The 15,247-nt window shown below is 40.9% G+C and overlaps 1 protein-coding gene across 3 annotated transcripts in view; it reads left to right on the top strand.

Annotated features, from left to right (window-relative positions):
* The window catches only part of ARHGAP20 (Rho GTPase activating protein 20), a 100,361-nt gene that overhangs the window by 16,395 nt on the left and 68,719 nt on the right, over positions 1–15,247 (top strand). For 2 of the 3 annotated variants that reach the window (XM_019525317.1, XM_019525315.1), the window contains exon 2: positions 1,419–1,504. In XM_019525317.1, coding sequence (XP_019380862.1) covers positions 1,419–1,504 — 86 coding nt within the window. The remainder of the gene's footprint in view (positions 1–1,418; positions 1,505–15,247) is intronic. The other variant, XM_019525316.1, reaches the window with a different exon arrangement.

The following is a 15,247-nucleotide window of genomic DNA, read 5'->3' as shown; positions in this document are numbered from 1 at the left end:
TCTGCATCCTGTGTCAGGGTTCCCCAAGAACAGGAGCTGACAGGTAACAAAGGGTAGACCATTCAAGATCTGGTATTGTGGGTTCTATTATTGGCTGGAAGCAGGAAGTAACATTGGACATAACAGTGCTCAGCTTCAAAGGCACTGGGACTTTTGTTTCTTAATAGCTTGGGTGTCTTTAGCAATATCACTAGGCAGGGTGGCCAATTATTTTGGGCAGTGGGTGGCTTACTGAGTTTTGGCAAGCTGTCAAGGGCTGCATGACAGGCAGCCAGGGGCAGATCAATATTAATTTTCTAAATTTTTTAGGGGCCCCGCGGGCCAGATAGACTGGCCTGGCAGGCCGCATCCAGCCTTTGGGCTGCATTTTGCCCACCCCTGCACTAGAGGGAAGAATAATGTTGTTTGCTTAGTACTGTATTGTAGTACTCATATTCACGTGATGGGGAAACTATGCTTTTCTCTAGAATTAGTGCCTTTTTTGTCTCTTCATCCTTTCTGTTTTTCCTCTACATATTCCTGTCTTTAGTGATTTTTCTCTTTTCTTTCTTCTCTGCATCAGTTTTGAGTTCAATGCTACCCACTTCCTCATTCTGTTTGATAATGATTAGCGGTGAAATACTTAATGCTGGTGTTTAGACTGGGTTGATCCTTAGATTTAACACTGCTGTTTGATTTAATAGGGAAGGGAGCTGTTCCTACTTCTAAAATTGTCTTAATATGTAGGTAGAAAATACTGTTTCAGTTTAAAATCTGGGCTAAAAAGTTAGTTTTTATGGCAAAAGTATAGTCTGAAGAATATAAATGTCAGGCCTAGTGCAGAAGTATATCCAGTACCACTAGCTTGGTATTTGATACATTTGATGTACTATAGATCAGCAGTTCCCAATCTGTGGTACGTGTACCACCAGTGGTATGCAGACAACCTGTCAGTGGTACACGTTGACAGATTTATTATAGTGACTTTATATGACAATAATTTGCTGGTGGTACTTCAGCTTGAACTGAAATGTTTGCTGGTGGTATTTAAGGTTGTATCATTTTAAATTAGTGGTGTGCAATCTGTCAGAGTTTGAGAACCTCTGCTATAGAGCATTAACATTTAAAAAGCTATTGAGAATGTATCTGCATTTGTGGGGTTGTGGGTAGCTTGGGCAGTGCAGTGTTGAGGCTAACCATCCCATAAAATGGGGAAACCGATTCTTTTAAATTGTGTCTCTTACATTTGTCCTACCCACCCTGACCTAAGCAATTACACAGTTGCTTCTTCCCCTACCAAGTGCCTCTTGGTGATGTCCCCCTTTTCATATCAGTGTGAAGTTGGATTCTGGCTATTGAAAGTGTGGAATCAATTTCTCTGTATACCTGGTTATTATTTGAAGATGCCTATGATTCATTTTGTTTCTTTTTCCAATCAGAAGATGAAGAGCTTGGCCCAAAGACGTCAGTCTGCGCCATCACTGGTCCTTAGCAAAGCACTTAACAAGTCCAGAACTATCACCAGGTAAGTCGATGCATTTTCCTGGCTGTCCCTTTTGCAGTTGCTCAGCCCAAATCTTGATTCGCTTTTTTTATGAATGATTATCCATATTGAGTTAAATTATGCCTTTCGGCAGTCGCACTGAGTGGGAAGAGAAGGTGCCCTTGGCAGTTACATAGGCATAGTGCCTAATGCATCCAGTCGTGACTCTGACTACACCTTTCCAGTACAGCCATTCTCACACTGTTTGATGATATATGGAGGAGCAAGCAGAGCTACTCCCCTGATGCATCCAGGCATCTCTTTGTTGTGCTGCTCATTAGGCTTCATTAGTCAATCTCATTCCTTTTTGTACCAGAAACCAAATTATGGCTGCCTTCTGTAGAGATGGTGTGGGCAGAGTGTAAATGGCTTCCCTCTTCCCTCCCTCCAGTTATGCAGTGTCAGGCATCATTCAGCTCCAGCTGTAGAATAATTTATATGAGAAGTATGGACTAAGTTTCTACAGATAAATTTTCGTATGTGCCTTGCACTATATTGGTGCAACAGTTATTAGACTTTAAACTTGCAGTGTGTATGTAAAAAACTAAACTGTCTTGTAGAATGGTGCATGCTGCTTCTGATGAAGCCAAGTCTTTTATGAATGTGATGAGGAAAATCAAAGTATGGCTGTGGAAAGCATAGTCTTTCCCCACAGTGTTGGGAGGGTGTGAAGTAATTGGTATGCGGGCATTGGAAGGTTTGCTGCATTTGATCTAACTAATATCTCAATCCTTATTTAGTGTCCTGTGGAATTAAACTGCACCTGGGAAATTGGTGAAATAATTCTGAGAGAACTTCAGAGCTGTAAAAAGAAGCAAAGGGAAAATAAATTATAACTTTTGGTAGCCACTGCAGGTCTTTTTCAATCAAAAGAAGTCTAGTGGCCAGAGCATATGGTTAAGTGCCAGGGGCGCACATTCTTATTCCAGCTCTGATGCTTCCTCTGTGTTGTTGAGTGCAAATTAACTTGTCTGACTTTTTCCAGGTCTCTCAAATAAGTTTAATGGTTAATTAATAGCTTCTTAATAACTACAATGAATATTCCAAGCTGTGAGCTAAGGGTGGTTTTTCTTGCTCTTTTTTTTCCATGCTGTTTGCAGCTATCTTTACAGTTTGTGATTTAACCTCTGGAGATCACCTTCACCTTTTCCTTTAGAACTGAATTTCTGAAAGCTGGGAGAAGCACATCTTCATATACATGGGGAGCAGTATTGGCTTGGCACATAGGAATAGATTCCAGTAAAACTTAGTCTTGCAATTTTCTGCAGCCTATAGATGTCTAGCTTAGTAATGTCACTCTCTCTATATCCCTATCCCTTCAGCGTATTAGAGCCTGGAAGTAGTTGTATCTGCAATAGCCCAGTCTGATGCTGTCATCAAACAATACCTCTGAAAGATGTAAGAAGACAGTGAGCTGACTTAATATCTGTATAGTGCTTTCAGTATATAAACTGGTACATAATAGTTAAATGGTCTCTCACTCTATCCTTGGATAAATTAGTCTTTTCTAGTACCGCATGCATCTTATAGAGAAAATAACTATTGAGAGTCATTTCTCAATGAAATTTCAATCAATTTCAGGATCTGGTTCTTTTGGATTCAGTGACAAAAGTTGCATTAGTGTTCTATAAAGGAACATGGCTAGTGATTAAATACGAACATTTGTCCAGTGAGCAATGGAATTTTCATTGGAGAAAATTCATTGGAATTTGAAGACTTACAGGTACAGCAGCAATGATGGAAAAAGACATAAATTATTTTGACTAACTGGATCTGTCATCTTGAGATTCTTGCCTCATAAGAGGAGACATGAATGCACAGCATGTACACTGGGAGTCCTGGGAATGAAAAGGCTTTGTGGTCTTGAGGGAGCTGACTGCAGTCAAAGCATTCTGCATATAGGGGGCTGATTAAAAAGAAAATCCCACTCCAGGGACAAGTACATAGAGGACTGAGAACTTGTCAGTGGCAGAAATAAAAGAACTTGAAAGTATCTTTGCAGCTGGAAGCATCTTACAGCTATTAAGGTACTTGATAAAGCATCTGAAAGGAACAGCCTGAAAGAACCAGCCAGAGGAAGGAGGCAAGCATGGAGAAACATTTTGTAGTTGAAACCAAGCCCAAACTCAGACAAGCCCCCAAAGAGGATCTACAGGTGGCCAAAGAGGTCAAAATACTTTTGTTTTGAACTCCATGACAGAATTTGATGTTGACAGCAGTAAGAAAGACAATTTGCTGCCATTCAGGAGCAATGACAAAAGATGTTTAGGATTCCGAGGTCCATAGAAAAGAGACTGTAGGTAGTGTTCCAAGTTGTTACTATACCAAGCCTGGTTCCACAGATTTTGGAAAGTTTTAGAGGTCTGCAGAGGAACCTGAGAACTATTCAGATAATCCTGGAAATTCTTCCTATGTCTTAAGATGAGAGAAGACAGAAGATATTGGAGGTGAATATTTGGTTAAGTGGTATAAAGGGCATGGTTGTGGTTTTGTGAAGCACTGGTGTACCTTTAGAATACAACTAGACATTGTATAGTTCTGATGACAGTCATCTTAATAGTTCTGATGATGCTCATTTTAGTAGTAGGGATATCAACCCAATGGCAAATTAGTTAGGGTATTTGGGAGGTCTATGAATGAGGAGGTTGATATTGCGGTTATTTTCATACAAACATAAATAAGTAATACAGCTGCAGTGAGTTGTATATATGATGATTCTAAGCAACACTGGGCACATAAAGAACACCATTTTTAACTGTGCATGCTAATGCTAGGAACCTAACTGATAAACAGGAGGCACTGGAAATTCTTTTGTACAAGAAAAAATATGATGTAATTGATGGAATGGGTCTTACGACTGGTACACTAAAGTTGATATCACATTAAATATTTTGTCTAGTTCTGCTGATCAGGCTTGAAGAAGGTGGTAGAGATATTGTAGAGAGGTAAAAGGAAGGATATAAAAATATTCCAGGGGCTGGAGATGACAAAACTAGAGACGTGATATTCAAGGAATTCAACTTATCTTAACAAGAGCTGGTTAAGAAGTGACTTGATCACTGCTTAGATAGATGGAAAAGGTGTTTGATAATGATAGTCACAACTTTGCTGACAAAAACATATCTAGATGCAATAGCTAAACACTGAAGTTGCATAAATATCAGTTGAATGCAGGTTCCTAGCTGTGAGGGTTAATTTAACATTGGAACATCTTCGCAAGACAAGTGGTGGAGTCACTGTTACTTTGGGCTGTTAGGGTAAAATCAAATATATTTTAAACAGAGATTCTTTCGGTCAAGTTCTGAGAGAAATATTAGGGCCTGTGAGTTCAAGGCAGTCAGACTGGATGATTTGGTAGTTCTTTCTGCTGATGAGATGTTAATTTTTGTCGTCTTTTGTTTATTTCCTTCCTTTTCTGACTAGGAAGGCATAGGATTGCTTGCATTGTCCTCAGCTTCCCTCTAACATCTGCAGTTCTCCATGAAGAAAATAACTATAATAAATAAAATCTTGTGCTTTAGGGTTTTATCCCATCCAGATCCTTTTATCTGTTGCAAAATTGACCAGATGTATTCTTTTCTTTCTTTCTTTCTTGCTGCAAATCACCAGAGATTAGCCACGACTGGAGATGGGATGCCAGTGTAGTGCAGTATTACTTCAGCATGGTACAGAGTCCTTTTTTAGATGGCTGGCTTCTGTGTCTTGCTTATATCATAAGGGTCATGCTGGTCACCAGATTTAGGGTCATAAAGGACTTGTACATATGATGTACCTACATCATGATGTACCCTTCACCCCAGAATCAGGAAGGCCAAGACCCTTGATGGGTATTTTTGCCTTCCACAGAATGGGGTGGGGCTGCCTGCTGGGATCAGGTGGCCACATCTCAATCAGTTCCCTGCTATTTCAATTGACATTGGTGACACTTCATTTGCTTTTGTTCTCTTCCTATGGCATGTAGCATTTTAGTCTCCTGTGTCTAGGTTGTCTGAGACTAAAGTTTTGGGGCTTATTACAGAAGTTTATGGGATATAGGAATTTATAGAGTATTTAAACAGCTTCTTCCGGCTTTAGATTGAGGTGGCACTTTGAATCATGTAGTCTATGTTCTTTTTCAAAACAGCTGTAATTTCTATCATATCTAGATAACTTTCCCTCATTCAGAACGCATTGCACTTCATCAGTAAAGTTACACACACTTTGAACATTTACTCTTTGCTGTGTAAATGCTTAATTCCTCTAATGTGCTCACTTAAGCAGCACCAAAAAGCAACAAGATGGCCTCCTCTTTTCTGCCATCTCCAAATGTTTTACCTCAAAACTGTCTTAGCATTGTGTTCCTTTTGGTGTAGAGAAAACCAGTCTAAAAAATCTATTATTCTCCTTTGGGCATTGGCCCCTAATGCTGATATTCCAGTATCCTGACTCTTTAGTGGCTGACTGTTGATGTGGTGGTAACAAAGTTTCTATCCAAAGCCTTCAGACATCTGTGAGGGATCTGTATGAATCCTATCACCTCAACAGCTGGTTCACCTCATTATGTGTTGAAATAAATAAGCAGGGAGCCTGGTTTTCTCCAATTAAAAAAAATCCCCAGTTTTTTGGATTAAAAAAGTAGCTCTAAATCCACATATATTAATCACAGAAAAATGTGGATTTGGAGTTACTTTTTTAATCCAAAAATTAGGGATTTTTTTTTTAATCAGAGAAAACCAGGATCCCTGTTAAAAAGCAAGTGCAAAGTTTTAAAGGCGCAGGAAATACTTAGAAACACAAGTCAGCTTCTGTTTGTATATAGGTGTCTTCAGATTGAATACAAGGTAACTCATACAATGCAATGACTGCCATTAGGACAAACTAGGGGGTTTTGGGGCAAACCAGGGGTTATTACCAGTATTCAGATATCTGGAGAGCTGTTTTAGCATTCAGTGAACTATTTCTTGTGGCAAGGAAGTGCCAGAAATTTGACACATGAAAGAACCTGAATGCTTTTTTAGGTGGTAGCTTATTGTGCTGTTGGTGTTCCCTCCCACTAATGTTCAAGTGTGTGGGGAGAAAAAATAGATCTTAGTTAACTCCATGAATAGTAGTAGCACCAAATTCAGGTTAGCTGTATTTGACTCTGAATCCAGATTATACTTGTCATCACCTTGTATTACTGAGATCCTTATGATTCAGCATAAATTGCATGATTTTCTGAATAACAGGCTCCAGCTGAAGCAGAAGTTATCAGTTTAAAACAGAAATTGCTGGGTAAAATCCTATAGTTTGTATTTATGTATCAGCTCTGACTAAGATGATAGTTATGATTTCTTGTGGCCTTGAAATCTTGAAAAAAACTTATGTAATACTGGAGACTCTCTAGTCAACTTGTGCTGACATCTTTTAGCCATCAGGCAATTTACCTCTCTCTCACTATGTGTTTGTGGCTCTTCAAGGATCTCTGTGCAGGTAGACTCCTGACCTAGTTCAAACACATCATAGGACCAGAATCCAGTTCTGTTTTGATGTCATCATCAATTTCCTTGATCTAGCTACATTTCATCAGATCATTACAGGTGGGATTTTAAAAAGCGGTCTTTTCTACCCTGTGATAAAACTCCTACTAATAGTGATGGGGGAAGTGGCTTGAAAAAAACCCTCTCACTTTAATTGTTATATAAATGAAGTTGACTATTTCTCATGATAGGAGAAGTCATAGCTCTTGCACTCTGCAGCACCAGTATCAATTCAGGTTTTGGAAACTGTTTTACTGTTGAATCTACAAGACAAATTATAAAAACACTTCTCTACAAATTAAAGTTATTAGGGTGTTAGAAATAAAAGCTGTTTTTATGGTGCTGTGGCATTGAGCATACCTTGATAGCCTAGTCTAAGGACATATTGATAGCTTAGCATTTGTAACAATTTTTAAAACAACAGGTTTCGAAGGCTCGTAAAAACACTTTATGAACCTCCAAATGAAATGTGCTTTAAAAATCCTCTGTTATTATTTAGATTTTAGATTTATATTTGCAGGTGTTGAGGAAAAAGGTGGATTTAAGGAATGTCTTAGGATTTTTTCCTACCCTAAAATAGAGTAATTTCCTAAATAGAATAGATAGGTTAGTGGGGGCCAACCTTTTTGGTAGCACCCTCTTCAAGTGCCACTCTGATCCCCTTCTTCTACCTAATCTGCTGCTTTGCTTCCTGCCCAGTATGCCTCTGTGATGTTTGTCTCCTCCTTGATCTACCACCTGCCACACTTACAGGCTGCCTGTATCATTAATGACACATGTGCCACAGGCTGGCCACCCCTGGAATCAATTAATGTCTTTTCCTAAATTGCAAGAAGTGATTCCAGTATGCTAGTCCTCTGCCAAATGCTCAGTACTGGTAGATAACAAAAATCATGTGTTATCAAGTAACACTTTCTGCTTGGCTCCCGAGAAACATAATGTGTTCCTTAAGTTTTGGACATTGTGTTCCTAAGGTTTTAATCAGAATATATATGGATGATCCAAGCTTTGAAACTAGATGAAAACAAAAATGGAGATTTAATAAATGTAAATGGCTAGAAGGCCTTCCCTTTTCACTGGGAAATTGAGTATTTGATATCTTACCAGGTTCTGGGGAGAAGGGGAATGAGGTTCTTTGTGAAGACCTAACTTATTAAGCATCTATTTTGATATGTAACCATATGCCATATTTTAATTCATTTATCAGAATCTTTGCCAGTTTCCATGGCAGCAAATAATTCTGTTTAATTAAATAGTATGTACAGCCTGTTTATCCCTGACATTTTACATCCCACACTACGCTACATTATACAGGGCTTAATTCTGTTCCCTTTGACTGCACTGATGGAGGTTCAGGACCATTGTGCCTTTTATTCCCCAGAACATCATCCCACAGTATTTTTTCAATTATTTTTAAATTAATAAATATATTAAATAATTTCATGCCAGTGTTACATTACTAGCTATTGAAACTTAGGCATCTCTCGGGTGGAATATGGCAGTTAGTAGGATAACAATATTGGTATTATTCAGGATAGCAAAAAGACTGTAAGCTTTTAAGGGCATCTTCTGTTAAGGGTTTATGTGTTGCCTAGTAAATAGGGTCCAGCTCCTGAATATTGAGATAATATGAATAGGAACAAAGATTATATCCCATTGTAATAACAATTCCAATTGCAGTGAGAGTTTAGGTAGTGAGTGTTTGTGTTGGAGTATATTTGGGAAATAATGAGATGTTAATTGTGCTTCTAACACAGCCCCAGCCAAGTGCTGGGTGTTGGTGGGAGGACCTTTAGAATGATAAAATGGTATCAGAGGTTGAGAAGTGACATCAAGGGTAATCTAGTCTAACTCCCTACACAGATGCAGGATTTGCTTTTCCTAAATCATCCCAATCAAGAGGCTAGCCAGGCATCGGAAAGCCTCCAGTGAAGGAGATTCCACAAGTCCCCTGGGCTGTACTATGGTTCTCCTGTTCTTAACAGGTGGGAGGTTTTTTCTTGAGATTTGATCTAAATCTGCTGTTCTGTAATTTAAATCCATTTGCCCTCTACTGCAAAAGTATTGCCAAATATCCTGCTTTTTAGATCAACACCTCAAATTTAAAGTTGAAGGAGTAAGGGACAAAATGGAGGTGGGAGTAATCTTGGGGGTAGATAATGATCTTGAGGAATACTTTTATGTGGGGGGAGGAAGGAAGATTTCACGGCCTTTTTTAAGCAAAGGAAAATAGGGAAGGATATTGAGCAGAGTGTAGAAGGGTGGTCTCATCTGTCAGCATGAATCAGGGAGAAGAAATTTCTCTTGTGCTTGGAGCCTATATCTGTAAGGGCTTTGGAAACAGTTGTGGCAGGTTAAAATAAGTCTCCTGCCTGACTTGCAGTGTGTATGAGAAACTGGTGGTGTACTATCAAATGTACTTTCCTATTCTGAGCTGGGAGAGGCCTGGAGAGATCTCATCTGACAGAATTGCAGTGATCTAACCTGCTATGACAACTGTTGCAGTTCCAAATTTGTTACAACACAAATGAGCATGTGACAACTACACAACTGTAGCACAACTTCTGAACCATCCCCAGGTACTTCTGGCCGATGAAACAGCCTGGTCAAAAGTGAGGATGAGAATCTTAATCTTCTGAATGCACCTTCTCAATAAGCACACAGAGGAGGAGTAAATCCACTCAAATGAACATTTTTCTGCAGCTGCGAGGCACTGCAAAAATTGAATACGTAGAATTCAAGAGACAAGAGGGCAATATTTCCTTGATATGGCATTCTTACTGTTGTGTAAGTAAGAATTCTTACTGTTGTGTGGCATTCTTACTGACTGTGTTCAATACACATGCTGTGTATTGAGCACAGTGGGAAGGGAGAGAGGTTTTACAAAATAGTGAGAATGGAAAGGTAAATAAGGGAAGACAAACATTCTTAAGAAACAAACTGCTGCCAACACTTACCATTTTATAGCAACTCTGATATTTGGAGCTTTCATCCTTCACTTAGTGAAATGAGAGAATTTCAGCTTTCATTTAAAATAAAGTTTCTGTCCTTGCTTTGTGGGGAAAAAGCTTGAATCCTAAACAAGGCAAACAACCCCCATCCCTTACTGTTTAAAACTTGATTTTAAAATATTTTTCTCCCCTCATAATTTTTGAATGCTTGGGTAAAGGGATTTATTTGATCCTTGGATTCAACTCCTGTTGAAACCAAGGGAGCCCTTCCATTGCCTCAAAAGCAGAGGACATACACCCATTCTATCATTATAGCTGGTCCTCCATAGGCACTGGATTAGTAAAATGCTCATGCATGTGTATTATAACCCTTGGTATGTGAGTAGTTCTGTAGACTTTAAGAGGACAGTTTGAATGCTTACTGTTAAGCAGTTGCTTTACTGAATAGGTACCTTAGTTGCCACAAATTGAGACACTGTATTGTTTAAACCAGTGGGCTCCAAACTTTTTTGATTGCGCACCCCTATCAGTAAAAAATTTTTGAGCATGCACCCCCAGTATATGTATATTTATATTTGCACACCCCTATCAGTAAAAAAAAATTTTGAGCATGCACCCCAATATTTATATTTATATAAATAGAAATAGAAATTCTAATATTTTCTTCCCGCACCCCAGTGAATCGTCTTGCGCACCCCACTTTGGAGACCACCGATTTTGAACATCTGAATGACAATGTATAGGTGGCTATAAAATATGGTTCCACCTTTAAACAAGCACAAAATTATCACTGTACCCTCTATATGAGAATCATGCAAGCATGGTATTATATATAGTGTTTTAAAATAATATTGATAGTAGGGCAGGTTGAAAATTATAAAAAGCAATGTTATTGCTAGAAATGTAGTTTTATCAAATATCTCATTTTAGTGGAAGTTTCTTTTGAGGAAAAGTTTCAGGTCAGGTCAACATTAATTTCTGTGTTTGCATGAGCTTCAGTGGAGTCCAGCAGGAATGGTGTTAAGTCCTTTATGTCCTACTCCAGTTCTCTATCTCCCATGATATATCTGTGATCTGTCCCTGTGACTGGCTTCGACAATGCACCATGAAATCTTGGCTCCATTATATAGGTTCTTTTTTTTCTGTACATAATGAAGAAAAATATATATAGAATTAAGACAGTGGTGTATGAATATGTTCTACCTCTGAATACACCAGTGTGTGTTTAAAATAATCTATGATAATATTGCACAAATTTTGTTTCTTTGGAGCACTTTTAACTTTTGCATCAGTGAGGTGAATTGCAGGAATGGAGAATATTTCCTTAAACTATGCACTTCAACCTTGAATAATTGGACATTATTTTTTATGTAGTAACAGTTTGGGATAAAATTTTATTAACTGTTAACAAGCAACAAAGTCAACTCTCTTGGGTCTCAGATGGCCTTTTACCTTATAGACTGGAGTTCCTGTCTTCCTGCTGTGGGTTTTTGTTTATTTTTTGCAAAACACATCAGTTCTTCATTTGCTGCATACAAACTGGCTTACACTTGTGTTTGTACATCTGGAGACTGAAATAAGCTGATTCTTCTGGTCTTAGTGATAGGCTGCTTTTTATTAAAAGAAAAGGAGGGAAAGCAAAAATAAGGGAGACTTAGAGGCAAATTTCTCAAGGATTCAGATTCAGATACTGGGATTACCTTCAGAATAAATGAGTAATAGTTAAGCATTGGCCCTTTAATCCCATTCTTTTTTTCCTTGGAATTGTCCCAAGTTTGTCACAAGGGGTGAATGGTTACATCTTCCAAAAGGTAGGTTCACAATTTATGGTTGTACTGTATACTTCATCTGTTTTTAGCTTGACGTTCTCTGGGGATAGGACCTGTCATTTTGGCAAAATCCCATTTCTGTACAGCTCTCATTCTTGCCAGTGGCATCTCAGCTAAAGGACTGTTATACACAGAACAGGTTGGATAGGGGTGTACCTGAGAAAACTGTGGGATTTTGACCTTTCTGTTTTGGGTAAAGAAGAGAAAAGCTACAGTAATGTACTGGCGTTGGCATCCTCAGCTCTGATTAGGGCCAAGATTAAACATGTGAATTCTTGATTGATCTGACATTACCTTACATTCCTGGATCACATCCTGAGGGTACGTGTAGTACTGCTGTTTCTAAAGAGTTCCAGCTATCTAACAATAATGACAATCTACCTTTATGTTGGGCTGCTTTTATGTCTGCCTCTTACAAGTCTGAGTACTTCCCAGGTAAAGGCTAACTCCAATACCAGATATATGCCAAGAAAGTAGGACATTAGATCCAAAATAGTGATTTTGAAAACCCCTGCTCATCCTCTGCTTAATCCTGGAGGTACCTTGTGAACTTTCTGTTTAATTTTGAAGTTCTCTTGGCACTTTGAGTTGGACCTTTCTACATGCTCGGAATCACCTCAGCCTTGAAAAGGCTGAGCAGCATACCATTGAGCTCCTACTTAAAACCATTCCTGATCCAGAAACTCGCTTTCTTAATGCCTGTACAGGTCTCCCTCACTTTATGCTGTACATGTGTTCCTGGAAAACAGTGCATAACTCGAATTTGCATAAAGGAAACCCACTTTAATAGGGATACATTCCAAGACCTTAACTCTACTGACTCCCAAATCCATTTCTACCGCTTTTACGAGACAATTTTGGTACTCAACAACAGAAGACACTACACACAAGCACAGGGTGGTGGTAAATTTTTAGTGGGTGTGAAGAGAGGGTTGTGATGGACCAGGGAGAGAGGTAGGAGATAAGCCAGCGAGATGCTTAGAAGCCATAATGTGCATGGCAACTACAGAAACACGTGTTGCAAACAAGTGAGGAGCACAGCTCCACACAGGAGACTGTATTTTTGTGTGTCATTCCCGCAATGCACCACACAAAGCAATTGACTGTGGGCTTCTACCACCGATCGCATAAGAGTGAATTTACCTTGCTTATAACAAATTTTTGGTATAAAAAGGGTCATGGCATAAGAGTGAATTTGCACATACAGAACCCGCATAAAGCGAGGGAGACCTGTAATTTAACTCTGTCATTGGGTATTTCTCTTTTCAAGGTCTCACTCAGTTCCTTCCACATTTCATCAGTATCAGCAATAAAATAGTGCCTTCCCTGCACTTTATTCAAGGCTATGGAAGTAGGTTTCAGGTTAGTCAGCACATGTTCTACATTTCTCTTTAGCCCAATGTTGAGAACTTTGGCTATGACATTTCCATCTATTTTGTCACAATTTTGTTCACAAATTGTCATCAGATTAGGAAGGTTCTCAGTATAATGCTCAAAACAGTCCACTACTGAATTCCATTACAGATCTTGTGCTTTCTTCAAAGCAGCTGCTGCAAAGTGGTTGTTATGGAAGTATTTTGCAGTTTCAACATTAAACATTGTTTATGGAGCAGGGAAATCTTTGGCTAAAAGGTGCATCAAATGAGCACTGCAGCCATATGTTATTAGCTCGGGAATTTCTTCTAGATGTCTTCTCATCTTTGATACATTTGCAGTGTTGTCTATGACAAAGCTGCGTACTAGACATTTTAATTTTTTTTTCACAGTTTGTTATACCTTTTACTGCTATTTCTTGTAAGTATTGTGCTGTGTGTGCATTTTCTGATGTGTCAGTTGTTTCTGTAAGGTGGACTGCCCCTTCTCCTGTTGTCAGACAAGCACATATTACTGGATTATTGTGGACATTGCTCCACCCATCAAGCCTCAGGTTAACAATTTTCCCCTTTAGACTTTTTGCACATTCTTCAATTTCTTTCTTATACACTTTATCCAGCAATATTGTCTCAAAGAGTATATAATTAGTATAATCTAATCCCTATTCCATGATGAAATATTTGAGCTTGAACATTGTCACGGGGGCACTCATGTGCCCCGTGACTAAGTAGGGATTAGACCCTCTGCTAATTGCCAGGGCAGCTCAGGTGCTGGTTGCTGGAGCAACCATGTTGGTCACGTGACCGGAAGGGGGCAGGGCCAGGTCCTTATAAACAGCCCAGGCTGGAGCCTGGGTGGGTAGTTACCTTCTGGCTGCCGGAGGAGCAAGAGCTCTGCAGTGGAGTGGAGCGGAGCTGGGGGGAGCAGACTGAGAGACCCACCAGCTACATCATGGTACAGGGTAGAGAGAACCATGACCGGGAGGCTGGGCAGGAGAAGCCTGTGGGACCGGAGTGTGCATTATAGCCGGTAGGCTTATTGTTCTGTTACAGCTGGTTGGCTTATAGTTCTGTTTAGTTCGTTGTGTATATAACCGGAGGACCGGGTGAGGTGGTAGGGGTGTGAGGAGGCCTCACGGGAGCTCCCCAGTAGTCTGGGGGTTCCTGGGTGCCCTGTTTGGGCGCAGAGCAGTGCCTGGGAGGCACGGCTGTTTGGCACCGGTGTGGTGTGGTGTGTGGGGGTTGAGACCCCAGCCCAAGGGCGGTATTCTGCCCAGTCGGGCGAAGGACCCTGAGAAGGGTCGGGGGCCCGGCACGGCTGCGTGCCACCTGAGCCCCGCGCGCGGTTTAGCGTGGGACAGAGCCCAGAGAGGGCGATAGCGCAGAAAGCGCGGGGCAGAGCCCCGGAGGGGGCGAGAGCATTGCGGTGAGCCCCGGAGGGGGTGAGAGCATTGCGGTGAGCCCTGAGCACGGAAAGCGCGTGTATAGTCCCCAGCGAGGGCGGAGAGCGTGACAAGCGTGAGATAGGCCCGAGTGCAGGTGAGAAGTAGCCCGAGTCGGACGAAAGACCCTGAGAAGGGTCAAAGGGCCAGGCACGGCTACTGGCCACCTGAGCCCCGGCGCGTGAAGCGCGGGACAAGCCCCAGAGAAGGGTGAGGGCGCGTGAAGCGCGGGACAAGCCCCAGAGAAGGGTGAGGGCGCGTGAAGCGCGGGACAAGCCCCAGAGAAGGGCGAGGGCGCGTGAAGCGCGGGACGGCGAGTATACTGAGGAGGTTCCTGAAGGAGTAAGCCTATGGGGCCGACCCAAGAGGGCTAGCGAACCCAGAGGCGCTAGAGAAGGGGCGCTGGTTGCGTGACAAGCTCAGGGGCGCTAGAGAGAGGCACTGGTTGCGTGACAAGCCCAAGGATGCCGGGCAGGGCGCAGAAAGGAAAAGGGACCAGATAACGTCATTATTGACTCCAAGATGAACATGGGCCGACAATGCGAGGTCATGGTTGGCAGGGCTAACCGGACCTTGTCGTGCATCCACAGGTGCATCTCGAGTAGAGCCAAGGAGGTGATCCTCCCCCTCTA

Source organism: Gavialis gangeticus, unplaced genomic scaffold (assembly GCF_001723915.1).
Source record: "Gavialis gangeticus isolate Ggan-Ray unplaced genomic scaffold, GavGan_comp1, whole genome shotgun sequence".
Lineage (NCBI taxonomy): Eukaryota > Metazoa > Chordata > Crocodylia > Gavialidae > Gavialis > Gavialis gangeticus.
This window is presented reverse-complemented; position numbering and strand designations above follow the sequence as displayed.